The 20,264-nt window shown below is 39.5% G+C and overlaps 1 protein-coding gene across 3 annotated transcripts in view; it reads left to right on the forward strand.

The window, feature by feature from the left end:
- Nucleotides 1-20,264, forward strand: part of AFF3 (ALF transcription elongation factor 3) — a 478,017-nt gene that overhangs the window by 288,405 nt on the left and 169,348 nt on the right. For 2 of the 3 annotated variants that reach the window (XM_084641602.1, XM_084641603.1), the window contains exons 6-7: nucleotides 2,524-2,560; nucleotides 12,719-12,770. In XM_084641602.1, coding sequence (XP_084497728.1) covers nucleotides 2,524-2,560; nucleotides 12,719-12,770 — 89 coding nt within the window. Of the gene's footprint in view, nucleotides 1-2,523; nucleotides 2,561-11,074; nucleotides 11,138-12,718; nucleotides 12,771-20,264 lie in introns of all 3 variants that reach the window. The other variant, XM_084641601.1, reaches the window with a different exon arrangement.

Genomic DNA, 20,264 nt, shown 5'->3' on the forward strand with positions numbered 1-20,264 from the left:
TCCCAAAACCTTGCACCCCACTTCCTGGACAAGGTTTGGTAAAAAGCCTCACCAATTTGCCTAGGTGACTACAGACCCAGACCCTTGGATCTTAAGAACAATGAACAATCCTCCCAACACTTGCACCCCCCCTTTCCTGGGAAATGTTGGATAAAAAGCCTCACCAATTTGCATAGGTGACCACAGACCCAAACCCTTGGATCTGAGAACAATGAAAAAGCATTCAGTGTTTTACAAGAAGACTTTTAATAAAAAATAGAAGTAAATAGAAATAAAGAAATCCCCCCTGTAAAATCAGGATGGTAGATATCTTACAGGGTAATTAGATTCAAAAACATAGAGAACCCCTCTAGGCAAAACCTTAAGTTACAAAAAAGATACACAGACAGAAATAGTTATTCTATTCAGCACAATTCTTTTCTCAGCCATTTAAGGAAATCATAATCTAACACATACCTAGCTAGATTACTTACTAAAAGTTCTAAGACTCCATTCCTGTTCTGTTCCTGGCCAAGACGACTACAGACAGACCCAGACCCTTTGTTTCTCTCCCTCCTCCCAGCTTTTGAAAGTATCTTGTCTCCTCATTGGTCATTTTGGTCAGGTGCCAGCGAGGTTACCTTTAGCTTCTTAACCCTTTACAGGTGAGAGGAGCTTTCCCCTGGCCAGGAGGGATTTCAAAGGGGTTTACCCTTCCCTTTATATTTATGACATGCTCCCATTCAGCTCAATGGAAAAACTCTCATTGATTTGAATGAAGCATGATCAGGTCCTTAGTGGATTTAAGATTGCCATCAAAAAAAAATCCTATCCAAATCTACAGTAGCTGGGGAGAAGGAAAGAAGAGATCCATGGTGGCAAGGGATACGGAAAGAGCTAGGTTTATTTGGGTTACTTTAACTGAATTTCTGTATTTTTCATTCTGTTTCAGTAACTTTAAATTTAAATGTCCAGGCTTCTTCATGTTTTTGCTTTTTAGGAAAACTATAAACTTCTCAAATGCTTTTTTTCTTAAATAATTAATAAAGGTTTACAGACATAACTGCAGCTTAAAGACATATTTAGCCAGGAAATAAAAAATAGTTTTCTATTGCCTTAAGCCCGTCCGTTGGCTCAATACTGCCCTTAGGACCAAGGTTTTAGCTGAAAATCTTTCTGCCTTGAAAATAATGTATTTATTGGTATGTACGCCTATTCTGTCAATGTTGCTGTCTTTATTGTCATAATTGCAGCTGCACAATAAATGGTATAGTATTATAAAGTTTATTTATTCCGTACATAATTGGAGATATGTATAGAATGCCCTCCCTGAACTAGTTCATAATCCATTTCTCTTGTGGCTTAGCCACCCAGTGATGGCTAGCCTGAGTGACAGAGATACTTGACTTTTATTATTTTAAAAAACCAAGGGTGGAAAAACTTGAAATGATTTTGAACCATGAAGTTGACTAAATGTTTGTTAAAAAGCCTTGCTGATGCAGTCCAAGGTGCTCAAAGTATTTTTGGAGAAATTGCTAAACTGAAAATTTCATGATATAAGTGCTTTACCATGTTTATGGTAACTGAGATTCCATCTTTAGCTATTGTAGGAGGCATCTAAAGAACAAGAGTCCATAAATAATACATCTACAGTACCAATATAATGTTAGTACGTATGGTACATTACAATCTTTTTCATATATCAAGTCTAAAAACAGCCCATAATTGCAATGAATTATTTAAAACAAAACCAATTTGAACAAACCTATGTGGAAGACTTAATGCGAGGCAGACTATCAGTGTTTTTTCAAAAATGTTCTAAATGTTTCACTAGAAATGTTTTAGGTGCTTTTGTGAAGTTCAGTTACAAAACCACTTCTGATACATATGTATCTGCTGGGCCACTGAAGACTAGCTTGAGAATACGGAGATACTGTACCAAGGTTATGTTTGAAAACTAGGTGTTGATTTAGTTTGGTTTTTATTTTAACCTAATATTTCAGTATGTCTAGCAGCTAGTAGAACTAGGCTCAGGAGTAGGGTCAAAACTTCCATTCTCTAATGCTGTGAGGATCAATTTCCTGATCCATTATGGACGCAACACTTGGGATCCTCGAGGTGAGGAGAGAAGATTAGCTGTGCTGCTCCCAGAACAATCTGATGGCCTATGAAATGATATTGGCAAGAACTTCAGAAATAATCATTTGTCTGCCTGTCTGTCTTCTCACCTAGCCTGGTAGAAAGTAATAGCCCCTTGAGTTCTGGTGGAGTAATAAGTGAATAATAAGCTGGAGATTGATAGTGACAATAGAAAAAAATATACTATTAAAGGGTCATGGTTGAGAGATAAGTATAAAAAGCCTAGAGTAAATGCATTTTCAAGGAAATATTTGATTTTCTTCTTATAGTTGGAAATGATGTTCTGCGATTAGACTGAATGAATGATTAACAAAGCTGTATAGTAGTATTAAGGTAACTTACAATTTTGTCTCTAAAAATTACCCAAAAAAATAATACATGGTATGCTTTTCTTTATTATTTTAGGAGTCGCAGCAGGTGTCTACAGGACACAGCAATCCAAGTAAGAATTACCTCACTTTACAGCTGGATTTGGTGGAGACGCTGACTGGGAATGTGAGAAACAAGTGAACAATAGGACAGTTGAGAAAAAAAAATAGTGGAAACATGAAGCCTCTTGGTCCAGTACAGGATCTCAGCTGGCAGGCTACTGTTTTGTTCAAGTGCAGAACCTTGGGCATCACAATCACTAACGGCCTATAGCGGGGAAGGGAAGGGAACAATCCCTTTAGATTGGCAATGGAAGGAACAATTTGCTCCATCATACCTAGTTCTGCTGTATGTGAGACAGATTTTACAGGAAAAAATAATTGCGCTTCTAAAATGATAGGAAGTGGGTGGAAACTTTGTATCCACATACAAATGTGCACACAACCCCAACCTCCAAACTGCCTAAAATTTCAGAGAGTTTGCTTTATTACTTTTTTTATTTATTTATATGCACTGTCAATGTATATGGTGCTATATAATACATGAAATATGCCAAAACAATAACAAATGCTGCCTCGAAGAGCCTATAGTTTTTGGCTGCCTTTGGTGTATAATTTTGGCAAGGATGGTGAGTATGGAACTTGCTTTGCTCACATCCTTGCCTGTCCTCTTACTAAAGTGTACTGGCCATGTTACAAAGCAGTTTTACTTTAATTACATTTAGTTATGGGTAAAACACTTTAGTGGCTGTGTGGAAAGAAAAGATTGAATTGTTCTATGAAACGAAGTATTAATCCTCTCTTCTGACACCCATGACTGGTATTAATGTTCTCCAGCATATTCAAAATACATGACCCTATCCTGTTCATGACATCAAAGCATCCCAACCAAGAGCTCAGTTTTGTTAGCTTCATGACCTGTGAGCTAAAACAGAGCACTATGCAAATTACAAAGCTGGGTTTGAAGATGACAAATGCTCTGAGCCAGTAGACTTGGCTTTGAAACTGACTGGTCACCCACTGGGTGCAGGAAGCAGACACCCAGAGGGAGAAGGCTAGGAGACTTCAGGCTATTCATACGGTACCTTTGCTAAGGAAGGGGCAGCACTGTGGAAGACGATGTTGTGAACAAGGAGGGGGTGGTGCCACTTAATTGCCAGCATAAGTTTGATATTGCTGTGAGCACCAGCACTAAGGAAGTAATAAAAAGGCAAACGGGATGAGGTTCTCTAAAAAAAATAATGAATGCAGTCATGAGAGAAGGAAGCACTAAAGAGCCATAATAGATAAGGCTGTGCAAACACTTGAGGAAGTCTGAGCATAATAAACACTAGAGCAGAGCTTGAGTGGTTTGTGATGACATCAGAATGCCTAGCATTGGTCGTCGTTTTCCTATGGTTTATTGAAACTGTAAGCTTGTTTGGAGGTTTTGGGAAATTGTAACAAATGGCTCCCTGCGAGGGAGGTGTCAACATGGCCCCTATCCTGCTTTACCTGGTTGGAAGTCTTTAGTGTCTCAGTAAGCTGATAGCCTCAATATCAGCAGGTCTATTTTGGGAGTGGTCTGTGTGAAGTTTGTCATGAAGGATATTTTGACTCCAGCTGTTAAATGGCACCATTTTGGGGAGAGGCTACTGCACCTTCCTGAGTTTCATACTAGAGGTCTGCTCATAGTGCATGCCCTAGCCCCAGAGGGAGCTTGAGAGTGGAATGTGATGAGTTCTGTGCTGCTCTCAGCTTCCGCCCTTGGGGCAGGGAGTTTGTTTATAAACAGAGGCAGGGTGATTAAGATAACAAAGGGCTTGTCATTAAATTAAATTAAGGATCATTAGATGATCCTGAAAGCATTGCAAGGCACTCCAGTTAAAAAATAGGAAACAAAGGGTAGGAATAAAAGATCAGTTTTCAGAATGAAGAGAGGTAAGTAGTGGTGTCCCTCAGGGGTCTGTACTGGGACCAGTGCTGTTCAACATATTCATAAATGATCTGAAAAAAAGGGGTAAACAGTGAGGTGTCAAAATTTGCAGATGATACAAAATTACTCAAGCTACTTAAGTCCAAAGCTGACTGCAAAGAGTTGCAAAGGGATCTCACAAAACTGGATAACTGGACAACAAAATGGCAGATGAAATTCCATGTTGATAAATGCAAAGTAATGCACATAGCAAAATATACTCCCAGCTGTACATATGAAATGATGGGGTCTAAATTAGCTGTTACCCGTAAAGAAAAAGATCTTGGAGTCACTGTGGATAGTTCTCTGAAAACATCCGCTCAATGTGTAGTGGCAGTCAAAAAAGCTAATGGAATGTTGGGAATCATTAGGAAAGGGATAGATAACAAAACAGAAAATATCATATTGCCTCTATATAAATCCATGGTACGCCCACATCTTGAATACTGCGTGCATATGTGGTCACCCCATCTCAAAAAAGATATATTGGATTTGGAAATGGTACAAAGAAGGGCAACAAAAATTATTAGGGGTATGGAATGGCTGCCATATGAGGAGAGATTAATAAGACTGGGACTTTTCAGCTTGGAAAAGAGGTGAGTAAGTGGGAATATGATGGAGATCTATAAAATCATGAATGGTGTCGAAAAATTGAATAAAGAAATGTTGTTTACTCCTTCACATAACACAATAACTTTAGGGGTCACCCAATAAAATTAATAGGCAGCAGGTTTAAAAGAAACAAAAGGAAATGTTTCTTCACAATCAACCCTTGGAACTCTTTGCCAGGGGATGTTGTGAAGACCAAAACTGTAAGCTGGTTCAAAAAAGAACTAGATAAGTACATGGAGGACAGGTCCATCAATAGCTATTAGCCAGGATGGTGTCTCTGGCCTCTCTTTGCCAGAAGCTGGGAATGAGCAACAGGATGAATCACTCAATGATTGCCTGTTCTGTTCATTCCCCCGAAGCACCTGGCGTTGGCCAGTGTTGGAAGACAGGATTCTGGGCTAGATGGACCTTTGGTCTGACCCAGTATGGCCATTCTGATGTTCTTATATAAATCCCAGATGTATCTACCCCCCACTGTAGCCCACTAGACTCCACTGCCCTCCCAGAGCTTAGATAGAATCCAGGAGTCCTGATGGGGTCTCTCTCTCCGCAGAGTTAGTAACAAAGTAAGAATATACATTAAGATTTTAAGCCTAACCAGTGTCCCTTAGGTGACTTGCCACAAGATGTCAGAACATGTTAGTATTAGAGCTGAGTGGGTCTAATATTTATTTAATTTTCTTTCTTTTATATAGGAATTAGATACAGTGCTCCTGTCAGCTAATTGCTGTTATCTGCCAAAAGACTAGAGTTTTCAGGCGCCTAAGAAGCCCCTGGAATCACGGTTAAAGTTGCCCCTCTCCCCAAAATCTGTAATGGCGCCCCTGCCACCTTTCCCACAAAAACTAATAATTTTGCACTTCTGTAGTGTCTTCCATACAAGGATCTCAAAGCACTTTACAAACATTAATAAGTTTCATTACTGCGCTGACTGGTGTCTATGTGTGTTGTTTTCCTGCTCCTTGCTTCCTGCTCCATCTTCCTGTTTGTTTCCTGGTTCCTGCTCCCTGAACTCAATATTCCAGTTCCTGTTCTTCTGGGAGTAGTGGTGGGGGTGTGTGCAGTTACTCGGCGCCTGCTGCTACATATCTGTCATTGGGGACTGTTATGTTTTGTTCAGACTGTTGCTGACTTAACTGTCTCATAGTTATTACATGTTTTGATTGACCATCTATCTGTGCCTCTTGCTTCATTTTCCTTGTGTTTTGGGGATTGTATTCTGGGACGCATCAGAACATAAAATTATGCTTCTATTCTGCTACTCATGCCACCTGCACATTCTTCAGCTGTTGACTGGCGATACTTTATTCAGAATTTCTGGAACTATGTGCAGATCCTGCAGCTCTCTGATGCTACTAGATTACCCTTGCTGCAGAACTGCTTAGGTTGTGATGGCATTGATATTTATGATGGACTCAAAGAGCCCAAGCCTTCCTTTGATGTGTCTGTCCAGCTTCTCAACAAATATGTTGTGAATGGAGCTTCTGTTCTGTTAAAAAGGAAAATGTGTTTTTTTTTAAACTCGCCAGCAGCCCAACAAAACAATATGTGAGTTTGCATGTCATTTGTGGCAGTTGGCTCTTGACTGTGAATTCAGGGAAGTTATGATGATCAAGCTCAGAGACATTTTTGTGATTGGCATAGCCAGTGACTGTCTGAGCAAATGGTCACTGGCTGAAGATGTTAGAACTCTAACATTTAAAGCCACAGTAACTAAGAGTGAGGCAGCTGAGAGGGTTTGGGCTGGAATGTCTCAGATTGCTGCTACCTTTGTGTCTACACTTAAATCCCCATTAGCTGGTTCTCCTGCTTCCATTGCCCAGGGTCATACAACGCTACCTACTCCTGCTCCATGGCCTCAGCAGCAAAAGTTGCCAGCTCCTCACTGTTTCTGCTGTGGTAATACAGGTCACTTGGCCAATTTCCCTGCCTGCCCAGCCAGAATTGCTGTGTGCCAGACTCATGAGAAGGAAGGATGCTTTGAGTTAGTCTGCCACTGTACACTGGTTCATGAAGACGGGAAGCCTTCAGTGCATACTGTAAATGTAGACCCGCACAAAATCATTTTTACCAGGGACCAGATGTTTCCTTTAGTACAATCTCCTCAAGTGGCAAGGCGCTGGAGCTGGAATCCCGTATTGTAATGGTACACTGCTGAAGTGCTTGGTGGATAGGGGTTCTGAAATTAACGTTCTCCCCTCTGGGTTAGTTCATAATTTGGATATTTGCCTGACTACAGTGGTAATAAAAGCTTGGAATTTGTATGATTTGCAGACAATGGGTGAAGCTCTATGCTCTGTGCTCTACAGAGGCGTAGCCTTGACTGCAAAGTTTAACATTTTTAAAGGTGCTGCTACTGCAAATCCTTTTCCATTATAATCATATGATGTGTGCTTGCACCTTGGTATTATGCATGTACTTACACAGGACACCTGAGGAGTAGTTATGTCAGCTAGAATAGAATAGCTAGAGTAGAAGGGGATATCCAACATATCATTCAGAGACACCATGATTTGTTTAACAGTGACAGTATTCTGTGCGTGGGATATCCATTGTCTCTGCTGTTGGATTTGAACACCAAGCCCTTTGCACTGCCTGCAAATCATGTACCTCCTGCACTTATGGACAAGATCTGAACGGAATTGCAACACGTGAAAGATAATGGCTTCATTCGGGAGGTGGAAGGGCCTGTGGATTGAATTTCGCCTATGGGTGACAATATACAAGAAGAAGGGCAACATTTGACTGTGCACAGATTTTAGAGAGACAAAGTGGGAGAGGTGATATCTTTTATTGGACCAACTTCTGTTGATGAGAGAGACAAGCTTTCAAGCCACACAGAGCTCTTCTTCAGGTCTGGCAAAGGAGTTCCCAGCTTCACAGCAAAATGCAAAGTGGATCAGATTGTTTAGCATATGTAGTTAGCATATGGCCATTCAAGTGGCCATTCCATCTCTACCTCTGCCAGGGTGCATGTTGTTATCTGGATGACATTCTCATCTTTGCTAAGACCCTTCCTGTACGTAATGCTATTCTGGACCAGGTGCTAACCTGATCCCAACAAGCTGGCATAAAGTTGAATGTGGCCAAGTGCAGTATTGCAAAAGATGCTGTTATAGACTATTACTCACGTTACTCTTTTGTATTCATAATTTCACAAGGCACCTACCTCTGAGGAGCTAAATTCTCTCCTAACCACTTTATTTGCAATGTTTGGCCTACCAGAGAGCCTTGTTTCAGAATGAGACACCTTTTCTACCAAGAGAGTTTGAAGACTTTCTGATGAGTATTAGTACAGCACATTATAAATCTGCTGGTACCATCCCCAAGGAAATGGCATAGTGGACTCTGAAGATGTGTGTAGCTAGCATACTGCAGGGATTTCTAGATATACTCTTACATATTGCACTGAGTTATGCTTTATATGTTATTTGGAGTACACTCATGAAAATACTGGAGAAACCCCATTCTACTGGCTGTTCAACTGACCTCTGAGCACCAAGTTGTCTATGCTGATGGAAGAGGCTCATCCCACCCCTTTGCCATCCTCAAAGCCAACTGATGTGACTAAGAAGTATACGACTTTCAACAAGCGTATCCACACAAGACTCCACACATTCTATCCTAGACAAGCAGTGTATGTTAGGTGATGGTCTGGAAGTATTTTCATTACTCATGGCATGATCTTGCGGGCTGCAGAGTACGGAACGTGGCGAGTGTGTTTACCACACAGAGAACATATTGTTAACCAAGAAGATATACTTCCTTCTGAAAGAAAAACAGATAGGGAAGAGGACACTCTTTTCAGTATGATGATATGTGGCAGATTAAGGAAGCTGTGCCACATCAATAGCATCCAGCCCCTAATCTCAGTCAGAGGTATAACCTACAGCCCCGGGATCACCAGCTGCCTCTGGCAAAGTACCGCTGAACTTTGGGGGAAAAAAGAAGGAAATTGTGGTGATTGATGTGTATGTTGCCTTCTTGCATCTTGTTTCCTGCTCCCTCTTCCGTTTCCTGTTTGCTTCCTGGTTCCTGCTCCCTGAACTCGGTGTTCATGACTTAACTGTTTCATTATTTTGATTGACCACCTGCCTGGGTGTCTTGCTTTATTTTTCCTTGTATTTTGGGGATTGTGGTCTAGCTAGGGTGACCACCCATCCCCAATTGGACAGAACAGTCCCAAAGTGCAGAGTTCAAGTCCCAGTCTCAGGCTGAATGAGTCCGGGACAGCATTTGTCTTGGCGCTGCTCTGTGCCTGCCTGATTCAATGAGCCAATCTCAACTTATCTCCCCACCCCTTCAAGAAAGTGGATTTGAAATTGGCCTTTGCGCTCTGGGTCATTCCACCCTTAGAATGTGAAATGTTAAAAGAGCCAGTTCAGTGGGAAGCAGCAGAAACCAGCCAGGTCTACAGCTGAAAAACTGGGGGCTAGAAGGCCTTCATCCATACGCACATGCACCAGAAGATCAGTCTTTTGGAAGAGAGCAGACCAGCAGCAGGCTTGCAAAAGAAGTAGGGCATCTAGTGGGACTCCTGGCCAGCTTCAAAAGACTGAGGTGGAAGATGGAAAGGGTCTCATAACCTGCCCAGAGAATGATACCTGGAGCTAAAGAGGATTAGCTGGTTGCTGAATTGCCTGTCCCCCATAATAGTGCCTTCAACTAAGGGGAGACAAGGGCACATTGGTTATGGCAGTTTGTGTGAAGACTTGGAAGACAGAGTGTGGATAAGAGTGGGCTCAAACAGGTCAGGTAGCTCAGAGAAGCAACACCCTTTTACTAGGCTTGTCAAACTGAATCTGAATTCCAAATCTTTAAATCTCATTCATGCTTAGTAAATAAATTTTTTCTTGAATTTCTATGGCTCATTGGAGTAATGGTTCAGTTCTCTTTCTGTGGAGTCAGTAAGGCATTAATTCTCCATTCTCCCTCTTACTCTTATATACTGTACAATTGCTCTCCCTTCCCCCTGAAATGTTAAGTGATTGTGAGCATTAAAGCAGCTGCAAACATTCACCGTAGAGTAATTCATTAATATCCTGTTTAGCTAAATATCATCCCTGCAACAGAACCTATTCTGCTTTCCTTATTGCCACAACACTAATTGCTGCTAAGAGCAGAACTAAAATACTTCAGCTTTTCCAACTGGTGCAGAACAAACTGCCAAGTCATCACTCAGAGTCTCACATCCCATTTGCACGTGAAACCGCCAATGCTCACTGTACTAATGTGTTATTAACAAAAGTATTAGTTACAAATAGAATATCTATGATGAACTATTATTTGTTTTCGGATGTAGATATGGTACTGACCGATATTTCAAGGCAGATTGTTGCTAAGCCAGTCTATGTGCCTTATATCCAGTGACAGGCATAAGGGGCACAACTAGCCATGGAACTAAACCAGAACAACATCTCCAAACCCCGCCTGAACTTTGGGAAATTCAGAGCCAGACCCAAATTTCCCAGCTCCAACTCGACAACTGAATCTAAACACCACAAGACGTGAGAGTTTTGGATTCAAATTTGCACTTCACCTCTGGTCTATGTCTAGTCACAACCAAATACTCAGAACTTATCTCTCCCCACCCCACCCCATAACAACCCTATTTTCTTTGGGAGAAAATGATGCCACAGGTACTTATATTTTAATTAAAGCAACTGTGTGGAGAAGGCATCTAATAGTTAGAACTGGGAGTCAGGATTTCTGAGTTCTAATGTTTGTCCCAGATACTAATTCACTGTGTGATATTGAGTAACTCCTTCAACAGCTCTTTCTCATAATCAAGTCTCTAAAATGGGCTCATAGGGTGTTGAGCCTTAATTAATTTTTGAAGGCACAATGTAATTACATAAAATATAAAAGTTATCTTGTAATCATTCTGTGTGTAGCAAACGTTTGATAAAAATAGATATGACTAGCTTCATGCCAGTCCTTCCAATTAGTTTAAAATTGTGGGTCTGATTTCAAAGGCTAATTGGTGATAAGAACTACTGATTTTTTCCCCTCCTTCCCAAAGGTAAGCAATGTTTCGGTGAAACCCTCCCTGCAAGCCTAGAAGGCCTAGAAACATCTGATGCAGGTACCAACACATCATGGAATAAGTGTGTAAGCTAACCAAAGGCTCCTTTGCTGGACCCCTGCTCCTAGAAGCATAATTAGTTTGAGCAACTGTTTCAGCTTGTTTCAGGATTGCACTGGGGAAAGTACCAGGAATGAAATCCATTTAAGTCAATGGCAAACCTCCCATTAACTTCAAAGGGACCAGTATTTCTCCCCAGAGGTTCATTTCTTACCCCAAGTTTTTCCACCTTTGATTTAGTGGAAATCAAACTTGAGAACTTTGGCAACAGCTATTAGTATGTAACGCTGAAGTTCTTGTAATGTCCTGGGGCTCGGTCCAAAGCCCTTTGAAGTCAATTAGAGATTTTCCATTGAGTTCAATGGGTGTAAATCAGGCACTACACACAAGAAAACACTGAAACAATTCAAACATTATTTCACAGAATACAAATGAATTTTGATTTGACAAAACTCATTAAAACTGAATGGAAAAAAACTGGTCCCATCTGTAAGATAGTCACACTCCAGCTTTTCTTCTCCTGATTATCACAAACTTGCATGTAAACAGCACTTCAGTGTCCACAGGTAAACAAGTGCCCGGGCCGTTGGCTAGCACAGAAACAATATTTTGCACTCAGATTATAAATGGTATAAGCAAGGTGGTACAATATCAAAAACAAAAATCCAACCCTCTCAAGGCTTTCAGACCAACCATGTTTCTCCTTAATGGCTGCTAGATTAGGGCAGTGACCCACACCTCTGTGTAAGGGGCAGCATATGTGACCATTGTCTTGGGAGGGGACCCAGGTAGAATTGTGGGCCTCTCTTTATGTACAAGTAAGGGGAAGTAATTTACTGTGGCACTGAAAAGGTGCATCTTAGTTCCCACAGTGGTTCCAGACAGCTCTTCTGGGGAGCACTTGAGGGCAGGAAGGAAAAGAGCCATGGATCCATCTGCTCCCTGAGCCTCTCTGCCTTCTCCACACCTGCTTGCTTACAAAGCAGAGCTGCACAGACACAGTGATCTGCACAGACCTCAAAGTCAAGTTCTGGGTAGCCCAACTATGGCTGTCTACCCTGCACGGCCATGTTAGGACTAGGGACTGTCTAACACTGGGGTTCCTCAGGTTGTTCAGAGAGCAGTATTCACAGCAAATAAAGTGAATCAAACTGTTTGTTTGTTTTTTGGGGGGTGTTGGGGAGGGAAGGGATCCCAAAACCCTGCAGACTGATCTGTCATTTCAGGCCTATAGTGACTAAGGCCCCAAGGTATTCTGTCCTTCTGTCCTGTCCTGCAAGCGGCCAGTCTTACAGAGTTTCCTGCCTTCTTGCTAGGGATCTGCTAGGCATGAAATTGTCAGGCCTGCTTTTCAACTTACCCCTAAGCGCATATACAAAGGACAGGAAAAGTCATGTTGATGTTAACTCCCAGTTTGCAAGTGCTCAGTTAGTGCCCCAGATACCTGCCATATGATATTTAGAAAGCATTCTTCTCTACACTTTGAAAGTGTTAAAATTAGCCTGATAATGTATTGACCTCTAACACCATAAAGGTTTTGATATTCACCCATTTTTCATATTATTTTTCTTCTTTTTTAAGGGAAAGGTGATGCTGAGCCAAAGAATCCAGAAAACAGTGCATCACATACATCGTAAGTCAGTTTCATATTTGTGATCAGAGATGATTGCTATGTTTTAATCTGCGTTGTTATGCCAAATAGTGTTTGTCTGTTTGTTTTCATTAAGATGAAGCTCTTTCACTGATGCTGTTCTTTAAAAAGCTTTTAAGTAATGATTCATAGTTAATTGTTCATAAATCATTAGCATCCTTGCTGTGAGAGATCTTGAAAAGTGAGATGGCCCTGTAACAAGCTGAATAAATATTAAATTATTTTTGGTGGAGTGAGCGAGTGAGATTGGCTTTTACAACCGGAGAGGTCCAATGTTACCTTAAAGCTGCAGAAGTTTGTCACATTTTCCAGAAGATATCATGTCACATCTGCCTTTGATGTACTGATGTAATTTTAAAAGACTGCAGTCTGCAACTTCACCTCTGAATTACTTGAAATCCAATTACAGCTACCTCTGGTCTCTCACGATTTTGTTGATGTTTTTGAATTAACAAAAGCAGTTGAGAAACAGATGTGAATAGGCACTTGTAATATATCCGTGTTCACCTTTACTCTAATGCAACAGTAGAGGTCCCCCCGCCCTGTTTTTTCCCCGTGTACAAGGGAATTAACTGTTTTACTGTTACCAGAATAAACCAACTCTTCAAACGGAGGGACTCAAAGTTTAAAACAAAAAACAAAAAAAACCAGGCTAGCTCAGCAAACTTGATTTCGCTCACATGAGTTAGGAGAGGATTGCTACAAAATCACTCACCCTTTTTATCCCATTTGAGTAGGAGTGGAATTCTTTTCACAGTGCAGTCATGTGAATTTCAGAGTGCATCGAGTCTGTAATTTGTGTCCTCTGGCTCTTGTTATTTAAATTTAGAGTGCTAGATCATGTAAGTCTTGCAAGGTGTCACTATCTGTTACATGGCCAAAAGTAGCCATAGAATAAGGTACAATAAGTGTGATTGTTGAATGTTTTGATTTCTGACATAAATATATAGTAAAAATCTTCTGGAAATGAATCGATAAAAAGATTTGACATGGTCTGTGAATGGTTTGTCCTATAGATTTTGCTGTAGAATGTAATTACAATATGTTATATTTAGTCAAACTTGTTTAATAAATGAAGCACTAGCAGCTTTATGCCTTCTGATACTGTGATTGTTGGGAATGGTTAATAGTGTATGTTGGTATAGAATGCTTCCAATGGTTACCATTTTAAAAAAAAATGATATTATAATAAAGACTTAAAGGAGAAGAGTTTTCATGCCATCTGGAGGTATCATGGAGAAATGAACACTAATTTTTGCTGATATTTAATATGTAAAACGTAAGCAGACACTATACTTTGATGTAATCTTGGAGCTAGTCATATTTTATAGTGGGGTTTTCTTTTTATTCTTTTTAGTAAAATTTCATTAAAATTCTGTAAATTGTATTTCATGAATGTAGAAATTCCTATATTTGTTTGTGGCAGACTAGATAAAGTGTCATTAGTGGGCTTTATTAAATAAATTGGACCAGATTGTGACATCCTTATTCATGTTGAATAGTACCTTACCCAATGAGTGGTCTCACTGAACCCCATTGAAACTGTGCACTTCTCTACTTCATAGATTCATAGATTCCAAGGCCGAAAGGGACCATTGTGATCATCTAGTCTGACCTCCTGTGTAACACAGCCATAGAACTCCCCCAAATAATTCCTAGAGTACATCTTTTAGAAAAACATCCAATCTTGATTTAAAATTGTCCATGATAGAGAATCCACCGCAACACTTGGTAAATTGTGCCAATGGTTAATTACTTTCACTGTTAAAATTTTACGCCTTATATCCAGTTGAATTTGTTCAACTTGTAATCATTGGATCATTTTATATCTTTCTCCACTGGATAAACGAGCCCATTATTAAATATTTGTTCCCCATATAGGTACTTATAGATTGTAATCAGCTCACCGTTTAACCTTCTCTTTGTTAATCTAAATAGATTGAGCTCCTTGAGTCTATCACTATAAGGCATGCTTTCTAGTGTAATACATATTTTCTAATGTAATACATTTACAGGGGTCACCTTCATATTGTTACCATTTGTCAATAATGACCACGCAGCAGGGTCTGAGGTACCAATGTTTATTCCTATTTTAAGAACAGGGGAAAACTATGGTAACTGTTTGTAAATGGTAACTTTTTAAATGGAAACCATTATATTTAGGAAGACTGTTGCGTGAAAAAGAGATACAGAAGGAAGGAGAGCCTGAAAGGACATGGGGGAGGTAGGTTGCAAATAGAATTCAGGGAAAGGAGGAGGAAGAGAAACCAGGTAGATTAAGATACAGGGAAGGAAAGAGAACAACAGAGATTGAAAGATAGTGGAAGAGATACAAGACGTAGTGCAGCAGGCAAGAAAAATAGGGGTGAAAGAATGGAAAAGAGAAAAGGGGGAAAGCAAAAACAGCCAAAGTTAAAATTTTCTAAATTGTTTAACAGAAAGCTGAATGCCAAAGCATTACAATGATGTAAATATAAATAACTACAAACATAAATAACCTACAAACACAAAGGTTGTGCCTTATTCTCTTTTTCCTGATGCTGATTTTACATCAGTGTAGCTCCATTGGCTTTAATGGAGTTTCTCCTGATTTACATCAATGCTAACCCAATCCACGAAGGTTGATCTTTATCGCTGATCTTTGGACACTTTTGAATATTGGTGTTCTTAAAAATTTGGAATGAACCTGATTGCACCAGGTATTAAAAAAGTATACAAAGGATAATACATTGGGACACTACAATCCACGCATGTGCACACATACACACAGAGATACATACATAAACAAACTAGTGCACAATAATTGACTTATTCTCCCCCTACAGATCACTGTAGCTGGCAGTCTAAAGGTACCACCCAGATCAATTTTGCAACTGCCAAAAAAATCTTGAAAAAATGCCCAGCCAGGGTGTATGTTTTTTATGTGAGCCTTCATATCAGAACCTGCAAAGACTGAAGCAGGGATGAGGAAACCATTTTGATTAATTTTAATAAGTGTTTAGTTGGTGGGGTGGAGGGAGCATGAATCTTTGATGTGGGAGAATTGTAAGGAGCCATTGAAATTAAGAACATTAAGAACTACTTTTATGAGTTATCACTCCTGGAAGAGGTTAGTAAGCAGCCCAGTCGGAGTGTTTAAAGAGTCTGCTGATGTCAATAGAGAACAAGTGGCATTTCTGAGACTGACGGGAAGGAGCAATGAAGAGCTTTAAAGGACTCTCATCTTTAAAAAAAGCAATCCACAGAACAGGTCACATTGGCCATGATAAAAGTGAGAGAGAAAAAACGGGAGGAGCATGTTAATTGTTTTTTTTTCCCCTTAACAAAACTATTTTTTCTGCTTGTTACAAGCCACAGGTGCAAACCCAACGCACATAGGTACAATGGCAGTTTGTTCATCCTTTGTCTAGATTTACTGCCATTCTCCAAACATTATTTACACAGCTCCAAAGGGACAGGTTTATCACCCCTCTGAATCAGTCAGAAACACTGAACTGAACATTTACATGAAGTCTTCCTCAGAGATTACCCCTCCCCTAGCCAGCGAACTCCAGGACAGCGAAAACAGACTCACATATCTTTGTTGGGTTTCTCCTGAGTCACTTGACCAAGGGTAGTATCTGCAACCTTTCAAAGCAGAGAAGCCTGGAGGATTTTTTTTAGTGAACACACAGCCAGTGTTAAGCATGTTTTATTTCTGCATGTATTAACTCTCTAGATATGTTTCTGCATGAATTAATTCTGGTAATAATAATATTTACCATTTAAAGAGCTTCATAAACATTAACTTATTTGCTGGATCTTAGAAGACCCCAATGAAGTAGATAAATAAGGACACTTATCCTAGTGCTACAGATAAACTGAAATAAATGTTCGTGTGCAACTTACCAAAGACTATAGAGGAAGTCAGTGTCAGGCTATATCCTGGCATGTCCATATGCAGAATGACTGTAGGAAATGGCCTAAAAGATTGCATTGACATGTACACTCAGTAAGGAGGATTTAAGCACATTAGAGTTTTCTCCAAATGGATTAATGTCACTTGTGACTAAATATATTTTTTAAAATCACAAGCACTCTGGATATGAGGAATTTCATTTCACATTATCTTATTATGCATAGGAGTTCATGGGTCCCCTGGCCAAATTTTCACTGAATGTTTAAAAGCTGTAAATCCCAAAGAGGTTTTTTTATGGCTGGTCAAAAATTTTCTGTCAACCTGGGTTTTTTGTTTGGTTGGTTTTTGTAAAATTGGGTTTTCAACAAAATGAATATTTTTGCAGAAAGTTTCTGGGGTTTTTTTGTTTTTTTTTAAATCTTCATAAAACCTTTATTTGCTTTTCCCCCAATGATTGGCCGCTACTGTCTGAATTCTTTTTATTTTTTTTAGTTTTTGGCAGTTTTCAGGTAAAATATTCAGTTTGGCTGCCAAAACTTTAGAATATTCGAGTTTTTTTGACAAAAAGTAAAAAAAAAAAAATTTGAATATTTTGATGCAAGTGAAAACATTTTCATTTTTGTTTAAATTTTCTGTAGCCCCCCCAACAAAAAATATTCTGACCAGCTCCATGTGCTATAGCTTCAAATGCTGGATGTAGAAACTCTGCCAAAAATAGCCCAAGGCCATGAGACTTCTCTTAGTCACAAAAATTTTGAAAAAGTGATTCAAGCTTTGTAAACTCCCCAAACAACCCTGCTAATGGAATAAGTTTGGAATTACCATGCAACTTTCTTTTATAACTTTTTGTCTTTCTAATTCATGTCCAGCCTATCCCAAATGTGATTCACTGTTATACATTCAACTCTACGTGCTAGTGCAAATACTTAATACTGTAATGTAAACACTATCAATAAGCTACTCCAGTGCAATGTATTTATTATCTCTCCCACAATTGTTTTCAAGCCAAGATATTCCCTTTTTACAAGAGAATTAGCCAAGATTAAGGGAGGCTTTTATAATATATGAATGTGAAAGTTTTGTCTTTTGCTAATATTTTTCACCTGTGAGAATCACAGGGCTCCTTGTGTGTATATGTTTGTTTTTGCCAGCTTATAACAGAAATTTTGGCAGTATTTCTTCTGAGCATTAGCCACGAGCATCATTTTGAGACTACATTGCTCAGGGGATCCCTTTTACCAGTGTGAAATCTATCAACAGCCGTACTCCCGACTCTCAAAAAGTAACACTGCAGTCCTTTGACCATCAAGTTTTTATCAACTCAGGCTCTTGAACATCAAGTTAATTCTCAATTATCTGATTTTCCACAGCGTCAGTGGAATGTTCTGCTGTTGTTCCTGCTGATCACATATATATATCTATATTTCCATTAGTGTGGGCTATTTGTTGTCTATATTTACTTAGCATTTGTATAGGTGTTTTCATCTTCAAAGCAATGTACAGACTAATACACGGTGAGATAGAGTTGCCATGTCATAAATGAGGAAACTGAGAGAGAAAGGTTAAGCAAAAGGCCCATGTTCATAGTGTGTCAGTGTCAAAAATTGGAGTACAACTCAAGAGCTCCTGGCTTCTAATCCTGTGCTGACACCCGTAGGCCACATTTGGCTGATACGTAAAACATCAGAATGTTGTATATCAGAGGGAGCATTGTCTAGTGGACTGTGCATAAGGCTGGAAGTTGTGATCTTGGCTCCACCCTTGAGTTGTTGTGGGGCCTTATGAAAGTCATTTAAATTCTGTCTCTGTTTTCACATGTTTAAAACAATAATCAAACCATGGTGAAGATTAGCTCATTAATATTTGTACAACATTTTGAAAAATGTAATGTTCTGCAGAAATATGAGGTATTAATGTAATAAATGAATGGTAGTATATGTTTAAAAAAAGACTCGGATTACAAATGTTAAACATGTTGAATTGCTGCAGGACACACTTTGGTACTGAATGGCTGTATACATTGTGTATTGTGGTGTGTCAGCCATCTTTAGTAAAAATGTTCTTGTGATTAAAGCACAACTAGCTGGCTGGAGATCTGGGATCTTGTTCTGGACTTTGTGTGGAACTCTGAGCAAGACAATTCACTTCTCTGTAGCTCATTTTCCTCAGCTGTAAAATGGGGATAATACAACACTGCGTAGGGGGAGTTAATGGATGTTTGTAGAGATTTGTTGGAGATCCTCAGATGGAAGCCACTTGACAAGTGCAAAATATTATTTATTATATTATTATTTATGTATTTTATACAGCAATCCACATTTTTGTTTCTATGCAAATTTTTATGTTTCAGTTCAAGAATACAGACCACTAACTCTGAAATGTACATTATTAGGGTTCAGCTTTTGTCTGATTGAACCAGAGAAGGTGGCAAAAATGGCAAGGCATGCAGCCTTGGAAAGAGAAGTCCATCCAGTGATGTATCGTAAACAAGATCAAGGTGAAATCCTGGTCCCACCAAAGTCAGTGGGGCCAGGATTTCATGCCAAGAGTATAAATTTGAAAGGGAGGGAGGCAGTTAATATGAAATTCCACTTGTATTAAAAATGACATTGTTTAAGTTGGTCTCTGAGATGTTTTTCTTTTGAGAACACCACTGTGTGGTATCACTTACTGCTTTTAATATCTGCCTGTGATTTTTTGAGAGACGTGTCTCAGAGACGCTACAGAAAAAAATGACAGGTTTCAGGGTAGCAGCCGTGTTAGTCTGTATTCACAAAAAGAAAAGGAGGACTTGTGGCACCTTAGAGACTAACCAATTTATTTGAGCATAAGCTTTCGTGAGCTACAGCTCACTTCATCGGATGCAGGTACTCCTGTTCTTTTTACAGAAAAAATGTCTTTTTATAAAGAATGAAGCTAGTGTTTCTCAGAGTGATGGAGATCCTGAAAACTGAGGAGGCTAAACTCTGGTATTTATCCAGGAACCAAGTACCTGGCTGGAGAAAAATGCTGGCTTTGCTGCACTGTTCCACCTGTTTCCCCCAACCCTGACTTGAAAGGCTAACCTTCTATCAGTGCCATATTTTTTTCCCGACAGTCTGCTCATCCAGTCCAGCAAGGATATCTAGAACTCGAAAAATATATTACTGAGCTTCCAAAATCCCATACAGAATTTCTTCTCTGTCTTCTCCCCTAAAGAATTACCCTCAAAATACACACACACACAACCTTTCATTTAAAAACTGTACTTCTACAGTAACTTCCTGCTCCGAGTATCATACTAGCTTAACTAAAGGTTGCCTCCGAGCTTCTAGTTGCTACAGTACTCATGTGTATGGTGTCAGTGGGGCCTATGCCTCTTTTTAGCACAGATTATTGGATTTGTGGTGTACTTTGCAATGTTGCCAATAGTCCACAAAGATCTACTGTGAGTTTATACCTGCAAACCATTTTCTTCAAATCCTACAGAGCTACTTACTTGGAAAAAGTTTTACTTACTCACATCAAGGCTGAATCTGTCTTGGAGATTTAGGTAAATTAACAAGAAACAACAACAAAAAAAGGATTTTTGTGTTGAT

The sequence above is a fragment of the Lepidochelys olivacea genome (assembly GCF_965140295.1).
Source record: "Lepidochelys olivacea isolate rLepOli2 genome assembly, chromosome: 1".
NCBI lineage: Eukaryota > Metazoa > Chordata > Testudines > Cheloniidae > Lepidochelys > Lepidochelys olivacea.